We start from the raw sequence: 22,746 nt of genomic DNA, 5'->3' as shown, positions 1-22,746 counted from the left end.
ACCACCAAAAAGGTTACCAAAACGCAGTCCTTTCGTCGCCCAGGGCGCCAGCAAGATCAAGCGGCTTCCTATCAGAGATCTCCAGGTCAGTATTCCCCCCGCTTTCGTTCCCAAGGTAGGAACTCCAGGGGTAGAGGGTTTCGTTTCCAAAGGGGAGCTTCCTCTAACAGGGCTTCAAAAAAACCTAGATGGTAATCTTACCTCCATTCCCATAGGGGGTCGCCTAGCTCATTTCGCCTCAAATTGGCGTCTCACCTCCAAGGACCCTTGGGTCATTGACACTGTTCAAACAGGCCTTCTTTTAGAATTTATTTCTCCTCCCCCAAAACGTTTTATTTCCTGCCCTTCTCCCAGGTCATCCTCAGATTGTAACCGTATGGAGGAGGCCATTTCTCATCTTTTGTCCATCAGAGCCATTCAACCGGTCCCTTCTAGTCAGAAGGGCCTAGGTTTTTACTCCATCCTATTTATGGTTCCAAAGTCCTCCGGAGGTTGGAGAGCCATTTTGGATTTAAAGAAACTAAACCTATTCATCAAATATAGGAAGTTTAAGATGCACTCCTTGTCTTCTATTTTGGCCGCCATTCACTCGGGAGATTTCATGGTCTCCCTAGACCTCACTGAAGCTTACCTTCACATTCCTATAGCCAAATGCCACAGAAAATTTTTACGTTTTTCCTTTCAAGGCAGGCATTTCCAGTATAGGGCGATGCCATTTGGCCTTTCCTCGGCCCCTCGGGTCTTTACAAAGCTCTTGGGGTCCCTGGCGGCCTATATCCGGGCGTCTCCCATCCACATTTTATGTTATCTTGATGATATTTTAATTCATGGGAACTCCCTAGAGAGAGTGAAAACAGACCTTTCTGTCACCATGTCAGTCCTTCAGGACCATGGATTTTCCATCAACTTTGATAAAAGTCACCTCCAACCATCCACTTCCATTTCTCACCTGGGATCCATTATTGATTCAAAATCCTCCCAGGTTTTTCTCTCTCCCGAGAGAAAACTCAGTATAGTGGAGTTAATTTCTAACATTTTATCTAATCCTTCAGTATCCATAGTTACTCTATCTTCCCTTTTGGGGAAGATGGTGTCATGCATAGGCATCATTCCCTGGGCTCGCCTTCATGCTAGGGAACTCCAGTGGCTACTGTTGCCTTTTCAGAGATCGGGGCACAGCAACTCAAATCGACGCATTGTCATCCCACTGAGTGTTCGCAGATCCTTCAAGTGGTGGAAGTCTCCGGCCATGGACAGAGGATCCCCGTTCAGGTGCCCGGATCAATTTGTCATCACCACAGATGCCAGTCTATCGGGATGGGGCGCCCACGCCCAGGGGATGATAGCCCAGGGCACGTGGTCCCCGGAGGAAGCTTCCAGGCCAATCAATTGGCTAGAGTTAAGAGCCGTTTCCCTGGCTCTGAAGCATTTCTCTCCTCGCATTCCCAACCGGCACGTTCTCATTCTCACCGACAACATTGCCACAAAAAGCCATATCTGCAGACAGGGGGGCACGAGATCCAAGGCTCTCATGAGGGAGGCCCTCAAGTTGGGCCTTTGGGCGGAAAAACATCTCCAGTCGCTCCTAGCCGATCACATCTCGGGGAGCCTCAACGTCCAGGCGGATTGGCTATCCCGAGCAACGATAGACCCAGGAGAGTGGAACCTCCATCAAGACCTGTTCCATCAAATCACCCTCAGATTCGGCCTACCAGTCCTGGATCTCTTCGCGACCAATGCGAACGCCCAACTCCCTCGCTTCTATTCCAGATTTCCATCCCCGGGAGCGGAAGCAATCAATGCCCTCCGGAGTCCATGGCCTCCAGGCCTACTCTACGCATTTCCTCCAATTCCAATCCTCCCGGACGTGATTCACAAGGTCCTCACCGAGAGGGCCCGAGTAATCTTAATCGCCCCTCATTGGCCCCGCCGGCCCTGGTTCGCGGATCTCCAACAGCTGTCCGTCCAGGACCCTTGGCGACTCCCCGTTTCGGGGGATATGCTGCGGCAGGGGGCCTCTTTCCATCCAGACCCGGAGTGGTTCCACCTCACCGCCTGGCTGTTATCAGGAGAGATTTAGAACTGCGTGGTCATGACCCCGATTCAGTGGAGGTCATCCTAAAGGCCAGGAGGGGCTCGACCAATCGAATCTACGACCACACGTGGTCCAAGTTTCACCAGTGGTGTCTACAGGAAGGTCTCTCCCCTCTGTGCATCCCCATACACAGAATTATTTCCTTCCTTATGCAAGGCTTCCATAAAGGACTTTCCACCAGCACCCTCCGGCGTCATCTGGCAGCCATTTCATCTGTCCTAGGGGGTCCCCGCAGACAGCCTCTCCGATCCTTCCCTGAAGTTCAGGAATTCCTCAAGGGCATAGCCAACCTCAGACCTTCCAAGGTCCACAGGTATCCATCCTGGGATTTGCCACGGGTTCTCCATTCCCTCACGCAGGCACCATACGAACCCCTAAAATCGGCATCCCTCAGGTACCTATCCTTTAAGGTAGCCTTCCTGGTGGCTATTACCTCTGCCCGGCGCATTTCGGAGCTGGCTGCCCTCTCAATCAGGCAGGACCTTTGTCAATTCCATCAGGACAAGGTAGTCTTGCGACTGGACCCTACCTTCTTACCCAAGGTCAGTTCCATGTTCCACAGATCTCAGGATATTGTCCTACCTTCCTTCTGCCTCCAACGAGACCATCCCTTGGCAATTAGATGGCACACCCTGGATCTCACCAGAGCGCTGAGAATATATATCCAACGCACAGGACCCTTTCGGAGGTCAGAAGCACTTTTTGTAGCCTATCATCCCAGAGTCATGGGGGCCAAAGTGTCTTCAACAGTAATAGGCCGTTGGATCAGAGGGACTATATCTAAGGCCTATGAGTCGGCCTCCCTCTCAGTTCCAAGGAACATCACTGCGCATTCCACCAGGAGCGCAGCCACCTCGGCCGCTTGGGCGACTCAAGCCCCGTTGGAGGAGGTCTGCAAAGCAGCCACTTGGGCCTCGCCAAATTCCTTCATCAGGCACTACAAAATTGATTCTTACGCTTCAGCGGACGCTGCCTTCGGCAGAAGGGTACTCCAATCCGTTATCTCACACGATAGCAAGCTAATCCCTCCCTAGGGACCATCTATTGGGTATGTCCCATGTGACTGCTGGACCCGCTCCTTCAGTACGGAGAATAGGCGTTGATTGCTTACCTGAACGCCTCTTCTCGTACGGTGAGCGGGTACAGCAGTCACTTCCCGCCCTTGTATGTGTCTTCTTTACCTTTCTATATCTTTCTTCCTCTAACAATGAGAGTTGAACACTACAGAGCTTCACAACTGAGCCTAGTCTATGGATTCGCGAATTCTGGGGAAGGGGCGGATCCGGCAAGCTTTTTTAATACTAGGCTCAGTTCCACCGGATTGGACATGAGCAACCCATGTGACTGCTGTACCCGCTCACCGTACGAGAAGAGGCGTTCAGGTAAGCAATCAACGCCTATTCTATGCAAACAACAATTTCTGATCCATGGGCTACATACTGGTGCCTACATCACATTAGATGACAAATATATGGAATCAACAAGACATATTGTTGCTATCTTTGTAAATAGTCAGGTTTACCAATGCAAAAAGTAGGTACTGTGCCGGGATATTGATGTTGAAGTGAATATGTGCAGTGTTGTTTGTTTGCTAGACTCAGTTCCATGTCCATGAGCTGTTGGGGACAAGTCCACAACAAATAGTGAACAGCTCTGTAATGCTTTGGGTTTGAATTGGAAGAGATGCTTTGAAACAAGCAGAAGCACCTGTTTGTGGCTCATTATAGCAGAATATTCATGACTCATTAAAGTGGAAGATTCCTAGTGCAGCTGTGTGAGCCTGAAAACAGATGTGATTTTAATGAGTCACAGACAGATGTGATATTCATGCTTCCATGCATTCTAAAGCATCTTTTCCAAATTAAATTTGAAACAGTAAATAGCTCTAATACTTGTAACCATGTTTACATTGCTGACTAATAGAATTATTAAAATGTGTACAGTTTAAAAAGTAATATTTTGGTACATTTTTCATACAGTTAATACCAAATAATGTCTTCATTCCTCATGAAGGAGCACTCAGAATATTTCAAGTTCTCTTCCATCAGGATATGAATAACATTTTCCAAAAGAGTCTTCCAAATGGGATAGAACAACGCATTTTTGTCCTTCCCCTGTTCCCTATACTAGCAATGATCCAACATGATTACTTTATGGTGATTATTTACATTTTGGCAGCTTCTTATTTGTTATAGTGGTTAAGGCACCAGGCTAGAAACTTGGCAATAGTTAGTATTGTTTTAGGCATGAAGTCAATTGAGTGAGTTTGGACCAGTCACTCTCTCAAACCTACGAAGAGGTGAAGAAAACTGCACGGACTACCCTAGTTGAGGAAATCACCAGGAGATAAATCTTATTTGAAAGTAAGCACAGAAGTTCCATATATACTGTAGCCTTTAAAACAAGCTTCCAAAATCATTCAAAATAGAGTAATTAATTGGAATTGATAATACTATGTCATATTTATTGCCTGTTTAAAATGAACCATATAATATTTGAATTAAGTCATGGGTCTGATTAAGAGGAAATATTTGTACAATGCAATCTGTATAAAAATTGTAAACTTGGAGAGAAAATAAAGGCTATGTTGTCACCTAAAATAAATAATGAACAGGAAGCAAGCACTATTCTCTCCTAGCCATGACATAATAATTGCTTGTATTTAACTATAAGTCTGAGAACAGCTTAGCATTAGAAAAATGCCACTTATTTTCCAGCAAAGAAGAAAAGAACAAGAAAAAGAGATACTGTAGGTGAAGAAATTCAAAGGAATTCTTCCCATTTTGAATTAAGTGGATATACTGAGTATTTAACTACTGTGTGATTGTGATTTTATGATTCCGATTGGAGAAGAAAGACTGAAACTTAATGGCAAACCACACACCATATGAAAACAACGAAGAGTCAAGTTTGGCTTTTGTTTTTAGGTTCTGCTCTTGAAGTCCTTGGAACCTTATGTTATGGGATTGCTGCCTCAGCACAGGTTCTCAGTGCACCATCTTGGTTTAATTGAAATAAAGTGATATTGTAATTCAATGTGACAAGCTCCTTGGGGCAGTAGAAATGACCACCTCTGGATAATATTGAAATTACTTTTTAAAAGGCACTTTCAGACTGTTCTCTCACACTTTTCTGTTCTATCACACTCTTTGAGATGTCTTTCTTTTTTCCTTCCTTCCTTCCTTCCTTCCTTCTTTCTTTCTTTTTATGAAATACATCAATTTTCAATTTAAATTTAATTCAATTGAAACAGGACTTAATAAAATAAATTAAGTTTACTTCAACTATAGCACAAACCTACTACTGTTTCATGACATATGCAAAAATAATTATAATAACTTGGGGACAGGTATTATTTTTAAAATGTATAGCGAATCTCCAATCTCTTTACCATTGCTTGCAGTGGAAGTTTCCACAACAAAGCAAAATTCCTTTACACAAACATTCTAATACCTTTCTCTTCCATAGCAGTTCATTCATATTCCTAACAATGGGAAACGTTTTTCTGACTTTTTTTAGAGTCACCTGTATCACAAGTTAAGTAAGGGAATAAATTTATAACAATAGCTCATATTTGGCTTCAAGTTTTTGTTTTCTCTCAGAATCAGAGGACTTAAACATTTTTCCATTGCATGACATCCATTTAATCGTGTTCTGCTATGTATTAGTCCTGCAGGAAGGCAGAGGAGAGATTTGGGTTTCTTAACGTACTTTGTGCCATGATGCATTTCCTCAAGGCAAAGGAGCAATACTGTTTGCTTTGATGAGGTACTTTACATCATCTTTCAGTTTGTGTCAACTGCCGTTTGCAATATGCTGGTAACCAGCTGTGGCGGCATTAAGGCTAGCTTCACTTTTATAAGTCAGGATGCCATTTTGCATAATGAAGCTGCTTTAAGATGATGTTTTGTAAGCCTTCACCAAAGTGAAACATCCCCACAGAAGATCTGCCCAATTTTACCATGGATAAAGCATATTGCAATGATGATGTAGTAATATATTATTTAGTCCTCAGAGAGGGACGGCATACAAATCTAATAAATTATTATTATTATTACTTATAATTTATGCCTTCCAAATATGAAAGTTCAAAATGTGTGTCCTGAGAACAGGTAGCTTCAGCAGAATGATTTATCTACTCTAGAACAATATAAATATGGCATTTTTATTTCATCCATTTATCAGTAAACTGATGGATCATGAAGAGAAAAAGGGGGTTTTTTTTCAGGGTGCAGTCTATTCTAGAGCAATAAGAAGCAGAATGAGGAAATATTTTAAGGCTGACTTGTTTATGGCCAGTTGCCTGGATGCCTATCACAAACAAGAAATGCTACACAAGAGTGGCCAGGGAAAGTTACACTGACAGATGTTATGTGGTAGGGTGAGGCAGGTTTGCTGGCTAGTAAAATGTATGGAATGCTGGTCCTCTTACTTTTTAATATAGGTTTTTAATGAAGTCTCCTTGAGTTTAAGGGAATTCATCCCTTGAGGCTTTTTTCCCTCCCTCATATTTTGTAATAACTGTTACAACAAAATGTGTTTAAACAGAACAGATGAGGGTGTTTTCCCCCCCTGAAACTGAGACAGATGCTGTGGATGTGCCATTAGGAAAAGATGAACGACATCTGGCATGGCATCCTTTCTGCTTGTATGTTTATGTAAGACATAATATATTAAAACATTTGCTGTTTCTCTGTTTATTTGAATTGGATATTCTATGATTAAAAGTGCTGCCTCTGTCTCACTTGCTCTGTTTAAATAAGAAAGGATTCTAAGAGAAAAGTTTTGAGGAGAATTTTTGAAATAGTCTTATTTTACTTTATGTCAGTCATATCTCACAAGTAGCAATGAGTAAATACTTTTAAGTATATTGGTATGAATGAGGATTAATATATGTGTCCCGGATAATGTTGAGATTTCAGACTCGTGTTGGAAACTATCCACAGGGAACTTCTCTCTAGCAGAGTGTGTGCCTTGTGCTATTCTGTGTGCTGCGTCCAGGCTTCTCTCAGGTCCTCAGATGAAACCGGGCTGTTGCTGCAAGCTGATTGGTCACAGCCACCCTGACTCGACTATATAAGGAGCTGTCAAGAGTACTAACTCTGCCATTCTTTGTTAGCCTGAGCGTGCCACACTAAGCAGACAGGTTAGCGCTTTCACTGTTAGCATTACCTTGAGCTGAATAAACTTGTTAGTCTTTCGAACATGTCTGCCTCAGTTTGTATGTCTTCTAAGATATATCGACTGGTGACGAAGATTTGGATTTTTATCCCCAAACAAACAAGGTTCTAAGACCTGAGCTGTCACTACAAAGAGCTGAAGTCACTGTAGAAATCCCCTTTTGGGGAGAATTGCAGCTTTACCTGACTCTGGGTGGCTTACAAAAATTTGGCAGAGTTCTAAAAGCAATGTGGAAAAATATGAACACCATATCTTAGTCACTTTGCTCTGCAGATTTCAGTAACTAGTATCAATGAAAGCATATTTATTTGGCCCTGATAACAAGTTGTTCTGTAAATATTTTTTTAATATATTTCATTATGTCTATTCTTGGGATGATACTACAAAGTAGTAACAATTGTTTTGATTTCATATAGGGAAGGCAGGGGTTTGAAAAAATAAGGCACCAAAAATAGCTGTATTTAAACATACCTAAAAGCAAAAATAACTAGTCCAGCTATTCTAATTCTGTGTTTTGGAAAAATATAATCCATATATTATATTTTTTTTAAAAGCCCTTGCAGTTTCTTCAAATTTAAGTATAGGTATTTATCAAGGAAAATTGATAGTCTCTGGACAGATACATAAGAAAACTTTACTCATGCTCTGATAAAGCCTTTTCCTTGAAAAGAAAGTACAGTTTTTAATACTCTTCTTGGTGAAGAATGGCCTTCTGAACACTTTAAAACTTACCCACAAATATTTCTAAAAGTTATGGCTACCCTTTTGTGGTGTATTTTTAACCAGAAGTGCTATTATAAAAAGGAATAGAGTTCTCATAATCAATATTGTTTGTCATCAAGTTATTTTTACAATGCAAAAAGGAGGAATAGCAGCTGAACATGATAATGTGACTCTTCTCTTAAAAAGCCAATCTAGTTCTTGATTTAAAAAGAAAAATGGAAGAAGACTGCTTCCCAGCTGCCACTCTGCTTGTTATAGTCTTATGTATTGCTAACCCATCTATGAAGCTAATGATATACTATAATTTGTGGCAGGCAAGTCTCCCATAACCACACACTCTTCTCTGCTATGGTGTAGTTAGTTAGCAATGCAAAAAAGCCATTGGTAAATGTAAGGCTTTATTACTGTCAAAGGCATTAAAAGTGCTGTATAAGCTATTTAAGTAACAATGAAAGCCACAGGGCATCTGTTTCTCAGATTCCCATCATTGCAGTTTTTAACAATACATTGCATGAAGTGACATTGAAATGGATAGACTACGCCTGTAGATATGCCTAAGGACTAGTTTGACATTACATTTTATTCTATAACCTAGATTTTTCTAAAGCAGCATTGGGGTCTTTCTAGCTAATATACAAGTTTATGTGCAATTTTCAGTGACTGAAGATCTTGAATGTTCTTAAATCTTGTATAACAGATTTATTTATGTATTATTTAAAATGTCCTTTACTTTTCAATTCTAGCATATTATACAAGTATGTCAAAAAAACCCAAAACTTAATAATGTTGTCAGAAAGTAAAAACTGCAGATAAACAAAAGCAGCAATAATGAGCAATAGAAAGGAGGCTTTATGCCCAGCAAAGCTTTTGATTTTGAATATCTTCTTGAAACAAAGTGCATCATAAATTCCTTTTGAAACCACATTTTATGGTGGTTTTCATATTTATGAGGAGAGAATTAAAAAAAGTCAGCAATACCAGTTGCATTCTTCATTGCAAGTCATTATTCACTTATGTTTTGCAATGCAGTGGAACTTTTATGTCCTTGCATATATATGCTCTGAAAACCAGAAAAGGCCTCAGGTTGACTTTAATAAACCTTTGAGATATGTGCCTCTTCAGTGCTCCAGACAATCAGTTTATGAGTCACCCATACACATGAGTTGCAAACTTATTTATAGAAAATGGCAAAAAATCAGAACATTGGGATGCTAATTCATTTAACAATTATATTAAACTACTATTGCTTAACTACTTGCTTAACTACTATTTTTCTTAATATTTGTCATTAAAATGGTCATAAAATCAAGCCCTAGTAAGTAGTGACTTGCTTAATGACTGGAACCAACATTCCAGGTTCGATTGTGGTCATAAGTCAAGGCCTATACGTATATCATAATTGCATCAGCTCATTTCTGAGCTGGAAAATTGCGTCTAAAAACACAAAATGAAATTATGGAAATTTGACATTATGCAGTGCATGTTGTTGCCACGGGACCTTTAAATTTGGAATAAAGATCTAATATTTGTCATAATCATTAATCATATTTATAATCCTGCATCACTGAGGGACATACCAACAAAGTTGTGAAATTACTTTAAACCATCATACATTTATGCAACAATGGAGAATATCTTGATTATAACTTGTAAAAAATGTTTAGCTGCTGTACTAAAATGCTATAGTCTTTGTTATATTTAAATGTTTTGCTTCAAAATACAGGCAACGAGTTAGCAAACATACTGAATACTGTGTGTATAGGTGATTAACCCATGTACGAAGCCATCTGAATGCACACTGTGGCTATAAGATAAGGAAGCTAACAATCAAGGCAACTTGGGTTCCAGCCATTTGGAGGACAAATTATAAATTAGACAGGCTTTCCTTCTTTGATCTTTCTTCTTTCAGAAATATAGAGAAAATAAATGCTTAAGAAAATTGGAAGGAGGGAAATTTGTATAAAGTATATTACATGGCAGTGAAGACTGTAGCTAAGATCCTATGGGACACTGAGAGGTAGAGAACCAAATTTATATCTTTAAATGTTCAGTGAAGCTTACTGCACCTTCTAAAAATGTTTGGAATTAAAAATTATATATAAGCTTCCAGGTAATCAGTAAACAATGCTGAAAAATTCAACAAAGGTCCATTAAATGGAAAAGGAGGTATACATGTAATGGATGTGGGACCTTGGTTGAAGAAGAAGGAAGGAAACTTTATGAGTTTGGTTTGAAACTTTTTCCCAGGTTCCTGCCGATCCTTTGCAGAATTTGCAACAACATGAAATGTAGGCTCACTTGTTTGTCCAGGTTAGGATGATATATGTTAATTAAGAACATGGAAGTGATGTGCCGGTGTCTGGAGGCTGTTGGGGCCTGGATGGGTGCCAACAGACTCAAACTCAACCCTGATAAGACGGAGTGGCTGTGAGTTTTGCCTCCCAAGGACAATCCCACCTGTCCGTCCATCACCCTGGGGGGAGGAATTATTGACCCCCTCAGAGAGGGTCCGCAACTTGGGCGTCCTCCTCGATCCACAGCTCACATTAGAGAACCATCTTTCAGCTGTGGCGAGGGGGGCATTTGCCCAGGTTTGCCTGGTGCACCAGTTGCGGCCCTATTTGGACCGGGACTCACTGCTCACAGTCACTCATGCCCTCATCACCTCGAGGTTCGACTACTGTAATGCTCTCTACATGGGGCTACCTTTGAAAAGTGTTTGGAAACTTCAGATCGTGCAGAATGCAGCTGCGAGAGCAGTCATGGGCTTCCCCAGGTATGCCCATGTTACACCAACACTCCACAGTCTGCATTGGTTGCTGATCAATTTCCGGGCACAATTCAAAGTATTGGTTATGACTTTTAAAGCCCTTCATGGCATCGGACCAGAATATCTCTGAGACCGCCTTCTGCCGCACGAGTCCCAGCGACCGATTAGGTCCCACAGAGTGGGCCTTCTCCGGGTCCCGTCAACTAAACAATGTTGGTTGGCGGGCCCCAGGGGAAGAGCCTTCTCTGTGGCGGCCCCGACTCCTGGAACCAGCTCCCCCCAGAGATTAGAACTGCCCCTACCCTCCTTGCCTTTCGTAAACCAACCCACCTTTGTCGTCAGGCATGGGGGAACTGAGATATCTCCCCCGGGCCTATACAATTTATGTATGGTATGCTTGTATATATGTCTGCTTAATAATGGGATTTTAAAAAATATTTTAAATTGTAAATTATTAGATTTGTCATGAACTGTTTTATTGTGTTGTGAGCCGCCCCGAGTCTACGGAAAGGGGCGGCATACAAATCTAATGAATAAAATAAATAAATAAAAAATAAATAAAATAAAATTTCAATTTGGGGATCAATTTGGATTCGGATTCTCAGTCATCCTGGTCATGGTTGTCCCAAAGGTGCTTTTTCAGGAGGCAACTGGACTTTCTTGTCTTTTCTCCAAGAAGCTTCTTCAGTTCTGACAGGATAGTGGTGAATGGAAGGATTTATATTCCTTGCAGACAGGTGGCAATTTACACGCTTTTAGAGCAGGGATGTCAAACTCATGATGACACATCATCACATGGTTTTTCCCCCCTTTACTAAACCAGGGGTTGGCATGGCCAGCATGTGACATATCCAGCCCCTGGGCTGTTTTAGAGGGTCATTGAAGCACTTAGAGGTTTATCTGTCCTTGGTGTGTCCTTCCATTGGATGAGAAGCAAAATGTCTTCAAAAGAAAAAACCCAAAAGAGTCCAGTTGCCTCCTAAAAAAACACCTTTAGGACTATTGTGGGGATGATATTGTAAAACTGACATAAGTATGCATACATTGGTATGCTTGCTCCACACATAATAAGAATTAGCTTGGCTTCAAGATATGCCTTGCCTGAAGAAGTCATTCATGAATCTAGTATATCAGCCTAGAAATATTACTAAATACCACTAAATAAATAATGTCAAGGAATTATAAGGAAACATAAAAAATGATAGGATGTGAATTATTCATATTAAGTCTGTGCATTTTGCATACTGTGCTCTTGAAATGGTTTTTAGGATATGAAGATTTATGAATCTTATTATACTTTTCAACATTCCATTCAGAATTAGAATAAGGGACATTTCGTTTTATTTTATAATGTTAGAAAATGCATTAGAACATGGATAAAATTGGCTTTTCTCACAGAATCCGATTACTCCTCATTGGCAAAGCCGATGAGAAGCAATAGACATATTTACTATGGAATGTTTAGGCAGTATTAGTTATAATTATGAGAACTAGTGCTCACATATTTAGAAATATGTAATATTAATAACAGAAACTTGAGAACAACATAGACCCCAGAAAGCAAATACATGGATTATAGATTTTTCATTCACAGCAAAATGACCAGACTCAATTACCATATTTTGGATGCATTATAAGAAGACCAAGTTCTGAGTGGTGTGGTGGCCTAGACGTGGAGCTCTCACTTCACAATTAGGAGGCTGTGAGTTCAATCCTATGTAGAGTCAGATATTTCTCTCTCTGGCCAGTAAGCACTCAGCTTGTTCCCTTGAGATTGTGCTATGAAAGCTGGAAAGAAAAAGAAGAGGACAACTAGAAAAAAGTGTATGGATTCAATTACAATGGTGATGGATGAAACAATGGAAGACCTGAAGGGTTTGGGGATACACAGTTTCCATGGAAAACCACTTGGTACTCCCAGAAAAGGCAATCCCACAATATTGACAGTTTTCAATTCAATTCAATTTATTAGATTTGTATGCCGCCCCTCTCCGAAGACTCGGGGCGAGTTCATTTTGTTTAAATTCAGCCCCAACAGACCTCCTTTAGCTTCTCCCTCAATACCCAGTACAAGATTTATGTGATTATTTTGTCCTTGGTACAGTGATGTGCAACGTCAAGTTTGGTTATTGGGCCAGAGTCCAAGCAGTCAGTTAGAAGCACAGGTGTCTCAAGTGTGAGGTCTTCCAGTAGCTCTGGCAAGGGACAGTGGCTGAGGGCATCAGAATGCCCCAAAGTCTGTCTGGGCCAGTGGATTAGCCAGTAGCTGTAGGCAGCCAGGAAAATAGCCCACCTAGTCATCCTGGGTGATAGCAAGGCAGACAGTGTTGATTCCAGTCTCCCCCATGCCCAGGGCCTCAAACCACTCCAAGTTGAGCAGGCTTGAAAGGGAGCCCTGACCACTGTCAGCGTAAGAGGGCTGTTGAAATTCTTGAATTGCACCTGGAAGGTGCCACAGCCGATGACTGGAATGTGGTTGCCTTGGTAGTCAGTCAGCCTCAGTTCCTGGCGCCGCAGTTGTTTATTCTGAATCCTTGGAATTACTTGACCTAGGATGTGATGGTGAGAGACAACCCGGCATTGTTCTCCTGCTTGAGCAGGATGGTGACTTGGAGCTTCTTTTGAAGCATGGTTGCTTGCCAGATTGTTGTATTGCAGTCCTCAATCGTGCTCACAAAGCATTTGAAATGAGTCATCTAGGTGTTCCAGCACTCCTATGCTGGGTTGAAGTGACTCAGCAGGGTGTATGTGGGCTGAGTTGGCAATTTAGAAAAGCCATTTGTTGAGGACTTACTGCCCTGGACTGGATTGCGAGGTTGTCAGCTCTTTTCTGGCTATATGCCTTCCAATTGCATCCTCGTTGCCAGTGTTAGATAAGATGAATGGAAGAGGCAGACAGAAGGGCTTGAAAACAACAGCTTTTTATTTGCAACTATTTACAACCCAGTGAAAGCTCTGTCTGACAGCCAGCCCTTTTGTAGGGAGTTGCCGGTCTATCCAATCAGCAGTCAGTATTTTTATTTATTTTATTTATTTATTAGATTTGTATGCCGCCCCTCTCCGAAGACTCAGGGCAGCTAACAACGATAAAGAAAACAATATAACAAATCTAATATTAAAAAATAATCTAAAAAAACCCAATTTAAGAGACCAATCATACAAACAAGCATACCATGTATAAATTCTATAAGCCTAGGGGAAAGGGAAAATTTCAATTCCCCCATGCCTGACGATAGAGGTGGGTTTTAAGGAGCTTGCGAAAGACAAGGAGGGTGGGGAAAACTCTGATATCTGGGGGGAGCTGGTTCCAGAGGGTCGGGGCCGCCACAAAGAAGGCTCTTCTCCTTGGTCCCACCAAATGACATTGTTTAGTTGACGGGACCCGGAGAAGGCCAATTCTGTGGGACCTAACCGGTCGCTGGGATTTTCCCTCCAGAATGGAGGACCTGTCTGAAGCCTATATGCTTCAGTCTGAGAATGTAACATACACATGTTTTTTTCTTCCTTCTGTTGAATAAAGTGATTCTTTTTGCTTCTTAATGCCTGGTACAATTTAAAAGGTAGTACTTTTGCATCAACCATTGGAAATATAATGATTTTCCAGGACTTAATGAGGCTTCCTGAATAAATAAAAATGTTTCTATTTGCTGTCCCTGCATTACAGCTATTTTACCATTGCGGAATAATCTTTATATCCAATTCCACAAATAAAGAATGTGATCATAGTTTAATTTCTGTGCAAATACTGCTTGGCAATCAATAATGTAATGACAAAAAAAATTGATTTAATAGAACCCTGAGATAAAGAAAGGGGTACCTAATTTTACAATTAGAAGGAAGGCATACAACTGGAATGCAGAAGAAAATCTAATAAATCAATATAATTATATTATGTAAATAAGCTAATATAATTAATACACTAGGGAATATGTAGCTCTCATGAAAAATGCTTACCCCTTCCAACAGAATTAATTCACTCTGCAAAATTTATTGGCAGATATGTCATAATATATGATTAGTAGGATATAACTAAGCTTTTGTGAATAATGTGACTATTTTGTTTGCTTAGGATCTGGATAATTACTAAAAACTTTGGAACCCTAGAAATATCAGTTCAGGTCTTTAGTATTACACTCATTCAAGAAGGGGTTTGACAACAATGTATTTGTTCCATTATGTTTCATGATTGTGGAAATGTCTAAATAATTATGGTTCTTTGATTGTTTACGTGGCATTCATCCAAAATATTGTCAGTTGTCCTTTTTGCAAAGCTCCTAATAAGCAAGCTAGGGCAGTTACTGTCACTATTTATCTTTCAAGTTTATTTTGTAGTGCAATAAAATAACTTTGTTTGTTTTTTTGCCTATAACTTGTAAAGAAATAGATCTGTATAACAAAGAATACATGCACTAAATAGTTTGCTTGCTTCTGGCTTGCTTAAACGCTGAAACCTACATACTATTTTAATTGAGTGTTTTATGCTTAATATTTCTTGAAATAAAAGGGGGGGGGGGAAATCAATCCGACAGCCTAATGTACGAAACCAATATATCCAAACCTCTGGCTAAACGAACATTCATACAGACTGAATCTGTACAGAGTCCATTTTCCTCATAGTTAGCAATATGGAATGAGGATGTGGTTTTGAGTGTCAGGTGAATTCAGTATGTTGGAAAGCACTTATTTGTTTAAATGATTTTATAGCTGCTGATCTCATGACGATTTAGACAACATTGATTATCTGCTTAACTTTGGGTCAATATTATAGACATTTCTCTAATTTGGCTAGAGTTTGGATGTTATGCAATGTCTCCCCGCCTCCTCTTTCTCCTGCTTATATCTCTTACTCATTCTTGCAATCCAACAAAATAACTGACAGAAGGTGGAAAATCTATATAAATTATACATAAGAATTTTTAAATTACATTGTATTAGCTAGTATCTATTCAGTAAGGATTGCACTTCTACGTGTATAGGAACATCAATTAAATTGTATGTTTAATATTGTAATCTAATTTTGGAACACTGCTACAATAAGATATGATATAGAAAATTCATTTTAGAAATAGAAAAATCAACTTCCACCAGGACTAGCACCCAACTCTTTACAATTGGACAATCTACTTTGAGTAACCAAAAATATCTGTTGAGTAGCTGTTAAGTGGACTGTTTTTCCATTAACTTCAGTTAGGTAGAAATGTCTTCTCTGTGCACACAGCGCCTATATCACCCCTAGATATGGCCTTTGTTTGCTTTACGGAGATAAATCATGAGATGTTTTGTCAAAGCTGTACCAAAACAAGGCATCAGTTTGAGGTGTTATATAAGATTGATGAATACATTCCTTTTAAAAAGAAATTGAGAAATTAAAGAAATTAAAAAGATATTTATTTACACACACACACACACACACAAACACACTACTCATGCATTAATCACAAAATCTCCCGAACCGTAAAGCCTATAAACTTGAAATTTGCCACGTATGTTCCCCTTGGCGTCTAGATGATTTTTTGAATGAGCATGAGTATTTCTTATATTATTATTAACAAGCTCTGATGCTCTGATCTGAAAAGAAATGTGATCAAAATGCAAAACAAAAGCAGAGGAGTTTCAGTTTCACTTTTGCTTTCACCAGCAATCAGCTTTACTACAGAACAGTCGAGCTAAGTCACACTAGCCAGATAAATACCAATGGATTCTGGTAGGCAGAGACAGATGTTTCCCTCTTATTTTCCTCCTCGGTTCAGACAAAATCTGTTCCTTCTACTGTAACACCAGTTAAAGGGAAAAGAGGCAAAACATGCAGAAAAAGATTTTACACATGCGATTAGGAAAACACAAGTAAGGGAAGCTACCTGTTTCTCCCATGGCCAGTTCTATATGGCATGCTTCAGAATCAGTTCACCCGACAGCCTGATCATTCTCCAACCAGACAGCAAAACTAGGAATATTGTTTACAGAGACGTCCTAAGCAATTCATTTGAGGGATTAATTAAAAGTCTATGGTATGCAAATAATGTCTTCATCTGTAACAGAAACGTACGTAGCTTACCATCTCTAATGAAATAATACAATCCTTTATTAAACTCATTAATTTTCAAGCTGTAAGTGTCAATTTATCAAGTCCCATCACATAGCTTCATAGCAAAGCACAGGTATCAGCTAGTTATTTTATATAGAGATAGTACTAAACTTAAACCTGTTTGTTTAGTGACACTTTTAAAGTTACAACAACTCTGAAAAAAGTGACTTACAACCAGTCCTCAGAGCATTCAAATAGTCAAATGGTTCAAATTTAGGCATCTGGCAACTGTAATGTATTTACAATGGCTGCTGCATCCCTGGGTCATATAATTGCCTTTGTGACCTTCACATTTGGCGTCTAACATATAAAGTCAACAGGATAAACTTTATTCACTTAATGACCATGTGATTCACTTAACAACTGCAACAATTCTCTTACCCATGGCAAAAAAGACATTAAAAGTAGGTGTGACTTGCTTAACAACCGCCTTGCTTTGCAAAGAAATTCTGGTCCCAATTGTTGTGAGACAAGGACTACCTATAATGTATATTTGTTCAGCATTGAGTGTCTTACTTCTAGATTACAAGTAAAATAAATTCTGCAGTATATTCAAATCTTCATAATATGTAGTTCATATATTTTTATGATGACATAAATTGACAAGTATAAATGTCAAGGAAATTTGTCTTTAAAATAAATGTCACTTTAGAATATTATCTTAATCTCTGCTAAACTTAAATTCATTTTTCTATGCTAATTAAAAAGAAATTAAAATTAAGTAGAAATGATATTTCTCTTTGTTTCTCTATGTTGCTACTGATTGACATGAGATTTCCTTAATCACTATAATTTATAATAGGTTATAATAACTTAATGAAAATATTTTTGCAAATTTAGTTACCATGATTGTCTCTGTGTGCCTGCATTTTGTTTGAGCTTTATAAAATGTTTGCAACTTTAAATTAGATACATGAAATCTGCACTGGCTGTAAAATAAAACATGTTTTTATACAAGATAGATGGCATGCACATATAAAAATGTTAAGTTGTCATCTCTGAAGATTAATGAAATGCTAATTAAATGACCCAAATTAAGCAAAACAACAAAAAACCAAAGCCCTTTTAATAGAAATAAATAAAATAAATTTGACAAGAGGGTTCTCATCTTCATTACCTAACATGATTGTGCTTGTGCAGCAATTATTAGCAGTGGGCATTGTCTAAATTGGACATTTTTCAATAGAGAACAAGATATCCAAAACAGTCAATAAGCCAAATAAGAGATACTGTATAGTACATAGAAACAAGATATTGGGAGAAGAATAGAGCTATAATGAAAGTTATATGTTTTATTTATTTAGCATAACAATTTTTACAACATCCAGTCCAAGAATTCTAGAGGGGGAGGGATTTAATTGCCAGTTGGCCTTTAAACCTTACTTAATATTATTTAAACAGCAGCAATAATAATATCAGTGCTAAAGCTACGTCAGGATATGCACATATGTTCACCTATAAGTCAGGTTTGTCAGAAAGGCCATTTGAAAGATACTGAAGAATAATGGTAAAGGAAATGTAGCAACTCTAGCTTTCTTAATGATCACAAGAACCTGTCGTTGAAAGATCTGAAGTTTGACACAATATCACAAGAGAGTTTGTGATAACAGATGAGGAAGGTTCCTCTAACTGAAAACAGAACAGTAGATGAAACACCTAAAGCACCTACAGCATGAAATGATTATAAACATGATCAAACCGTCCAGATGTAGTCTTGAAGAAAATGTGCTTGAAGCATTGCTTTTCATTGTGATACTGCTGTTTTACACATTTATCCTTATAAATATAAATCGCACGACTTGATCAAACCACAAGCTTTTCATTGTGGGATTGTTCTTTTTTTGTTCTTTATCCTCATAAAAAATGAATCATGTGCCTCAATCAAACCCCGAGCTTCCGCTAAAAATGATCTTCTTGTGCTTTGTTTATGAACAGCTACTACAACACCATCATGCAGTTCATGAAATTTCATATATCGCAAAGGATATCACAGACCATCGGGCCTTTGGATACGTATGTGGAAAGGAAGGGAATCATAGATTTGTGGCAATAAAAACAGCCCAGGCAGTAAGTATCAAGTATCATTTCTCATTTATATCATCATTTTATCATCCATAGTAGCGTTCTATATGCAATACATAATACTGTCAGAAGCCCCTGCATAAATGTTCTGAAATGATAGTTTAGCAATATCAGTCATAGAAAGGAATGAGCACAGTCATCGTTCCCAGTTTTTTCTTGATGTATTCTTTCTAATTAGTAATTATTTTCCTTCCTAATTAAGCTGTACACACTAGCTGAATACAAATCGGATTACTTAGTCCCTCCTCACTCTTTTAGATAGAAAATAATGGAAAACAAATAGCTATTTTGCAGGGCCTACTCGGAGAATATTTTTTGTTTATTTTAATTTCCATTATTTTGCTAATATAATTTGTATATGGTATATAAAAATGAATCTTCACCTAGTTAAAATTTGCAGCTTGACCAGTATAAATAAACTACAAATTAATTCACTAGGAATAGATGAGACTCCCTCCCACGCACCTTAAAGAGACTTCTAAGATTGGATTTGTAAGTTTAAGACAAATTAAGGTACAGTAATTACTGGAGTGTAATTCACCAGTGTTATTGCTGTATCTTAAAATTTTGAATTTAAAAATTCATTTTAAATGCATAGTAAGTTAAATTTATGCTTAAATAGCATGAACTATTAAATAAAGTCACCAATCCATAATAGACTTTCAAAATATGCTCCTTGCACTGAAATATATCTAGAAAAACAGAGGCAACCACAAATAAATTTTATATGAAATCCTAATAAGGATTTATATGCATACAGAAGGCAGAACATTGCTGATTGATCTACAAACTACTATTATTAGGAAAAATTGATGAGAAGGTGGTTTGGCTCCAATTTCAAAGGGTTCTGAACACACACACACACACCCCAGATTATTTGAATTCCTTGGAATTGGACAGTGTATCCCTCCATGTCACAGCAGCATTTGATACTATTGATCATGATATCTTTTTGGCCGTATGCAAGGACTGTGGATCATAGATATTATTCTAAATGGGTTTTGCTCTTTCCTAAGCCAACCACTTCTATCAGGGAAAAAAGGCTGAAGCTTTGCATCTTTCAATCTGGGGCACCTCAAAGCTCAGCTTATTTTCCAGAGATGGTTCACATCAACAAAAGCTGCTCTAGTAGATCACCCATCAATTTAGAGTTAGTTTCCATCAGTATCCTGATGAGATCCAATTCTTTATCTGTCCCCCAGGCCGAGCAAGGGATGGCAATAGAAGTCCTTGCCCCAGTGCCTAGTGGCTGTGACTGTTAAACCAAATCCAGACAGAATTCCAATGAGACAAATTTCCTGTTGGTATAAAAACTTTCGTTGAGAATAATATGATGTGGATTGTCCATCTATTGTTTTAGTTCCATTTTTCTAAAAGTGCTGAAATATAATGAAGATTTTTCTGGATTCAAAGCTCCTGCTGAAGTAGCTATTTTAGGAAGGAAGGAAGGAGGGAGGAAGGAAGGAAGGAAAGAAGGAAGGATTTTAACTAGGAACAGAAACCAAAATGCAGGTAGTTCTTGACTTATGCCCACAGTTTTTTTTGACTTATGGCCACAACTGAGTCCAAAATTTCAGTTGCTAAGCAAGGAAGTTGTTAAATGGGTTTTTTTTTGCCACAAATGTTAAGCAAATCACTGAATTGTTAAGCAAATCTGACTTGCCCTATTGCTTTTGCTTGTTGGAAGCCAGAGGGAAAGGCTAACAATGGTCACATGACCTGGGACAGCGCAACTGTCATAAATACATGCTAGTTGCCAGGTATTCAAATTGTGATCACATGACCATGGGGGATGCTGCAACAATCCTAACTGTTAAATATGGTTATAAGTCACTTTTTTATAGAGCTGTTATAACTTTGAATAGTCTCTAAACAAATGAATTTAAGCCTGGTACTACCTGTACTTTTAATTTTATGTTTTGCTATATGATGTTTTGACATATTAATTCGGTAAACCACCTGGTATCTGACAAATAATAGAGTAACAATTAATAATAAAATATATTCAGTTGTAAAAACTTGTTAGCTGGTTTCATTATGCAATTCATGGAGTAACAGAACACTAATTTTTTCATCACGAGGAAATTAGAAATTTCCTTTGTAAGTTATATTGCCTGAGTTCCAGCTATGAAAATGTAGCTGAGAATAAGGAACTCACAGGAAATGTGCACATAGAACTGCTCAGTTTTACAGTAATTTGTGAGTACATGTACACAGCAGGCCAAGCTAACAAAAAAAAATAAAAGATCCAATACTGATCAAAATGGTGCTCAATTTCTAATATAATTAAATATAATCAAACAAATTACATTAGTGAATGAAATTATTTCAAATTTTATTATCATTATATATTCCATCTTAAACTGTGTTCAGACAATCCTCATTTAATTATTATAATTGTGACCAGAATTTATTTTTTATTTTTTGGAAAGTCATGCCACTGTGCTTTTTGATAATGGCAGTTCCAGCAGATTCTCGGAACCTCATGTGGTCGTGATTTTATAACAGCTTCCACTAACTTTGCTTGTGGGAAGCTGGCAAGGAAGGTCACGAATCAAGACCACAGAGGTGATGCAACAGCCAGAATTTCATTCAGCACAGTTGAAAGGTAAAACAGTCACTGAATGAGCAGTCATTAAATGAATGCCACCTGTAATGACTAACTCTGCCAAACAATATTCATTCCATTGATTTCAATGCACTTGCAATAAAATAAACAGTTTGGTATTCGTCATTAAGATCTGTCTTAATGCTGTTTTATTGGCTAGACCTTTTGTATATAAATTGCATTCATACATAGATATTCATTCATTATTTCTTTTATTGCATGTAGGCAGAACCTGTGATTCTGGATTTGCGAGACCTCTTCCAACTTATTTATGAGTTGAAACAAAGAGAAGAACTGGAAAAAAAGGCACAAAAAGATAAACAATGTGAACAAGCAGTATATCAGGTATTTTAATAATTTTTGGTAGGCAAGTACAAAAAAAAAGTGTTCAATTTGGTGCTTTTCTTTATGGTGCAGAACCTGTGATTCAAAACACTAAAAACTGGTGTGTATGAATTTCTGTATTTGAGAGTGGTACTGTTGGTGTTGGTACAATGATGTTTGAACAGTGATTACAATCAACTTAGTTATAGAGAAGCTTAATCATGTGAACTTGTTGACTTGGCAATAAACATATTATATATAAACTTGGAGATCTTCAGAGTAATTGTGTGATACTTTTTCTGGTGTTCTTTCATACATCATTTTATACACTGTGGGTAAAAAAGATTCACACGCAAATGTGAATTTCTATTTTACATCTATATATTATGCAGTTCCCTTATGCTTTAAATCATGAATATGGCTCTTAGGCATCTGCTGTTCATATTCTCTTCCCTTTTTTGTCTTTATCTTTGACTTTCTTTGTGATAGACAATTTTGGAAGAAGATGTAGAGGATCCTGTGTATCAGGTAATTTTTGAAGCCATTTTTTGTGAAGTTTCAGAATCAGGGACATGTTTTTATCTATAAAATAATAACTATAAAACAAAACTTCAGCATTTCAAAAACAAGGATAAGACTGAAAATTATAAAAGAAAAGTTTTCAAACTAGTATTTTAGGGTTTTTTTTAAAGCAACAAAAAATAAAAAAATAAAAGAAACATAATGCTGCTAATTCTGAAATATAAAAGTAATGCCTAGCAATAATAATAGAGAAGTAATTTTAAAAGTTAACTAATTTTTGACAGGGTTATTTATGTGCTTTGACATTGTCCTTTTAAGAGAACAGCAGTTCTAATTAACTATTTTAAAGTAAACAA

The 22,746-nt window shown here is 38.2% G+C and overlaps 1 protein-coding gene across 10 annotated transcripts in view; it reads left to right on the top strand.

Moving 5' to 3' along the window:
• The window catches only part of DAB1 (DAB adaptor protein 1), a 283,159-nt gene that overhangs the window by 191,666 nt on the left and 68,747 nt on the right, over positions 1 to 22,746 (top strand). For 6 of the 10 annotated variants that reach the window (XM_070745995.1, XM_070745997.1, XM_070745996.1 and 3 more), the window contains 3 exons: positions 18,790 to 18,921; positions 21,770 to 21,889; positions 22,358 to 22,396. In XM_070745995.1, the coding sequence (XP_070602096.1) occupies positions 18,790 to 18,921; positions 21,770 to 21,889; positions 22,358 to 22,396 (291 nt within the window). The remainder of the gene's footprint in view (positions 1 to 18,789; positions 18,922 to 21,769; positions 21,890 to 22,357; positions 22,397 to 22,746) is intronic. The other 4 variants (XM_070746003.1, XM_070746002.1, XM_070746000.1 and 1 more) reach the window with 1 other exon arrangement.

Source organism: Erythrolamprus reginae, chromosome 3 (assembly GCF_031021105.1).
Source record: "Erythrolamprus reginae isolate rEryReg1 chromosome 3, rEryReg1.hap1, whole genome shotgun sequence".
In the NCBI taxonomy this organism is placed as follows: Eukaryota; Metazoa; Chordata; class Lepidosauria; order Squamata; family Dipsadidae; genus Erythrolamprus; species Erythrolamprus reginae.
Note: the sequence above shows the minus strand (reverse complement) of the source record. Positions and strands in the feature narration are given on the sequence as shown.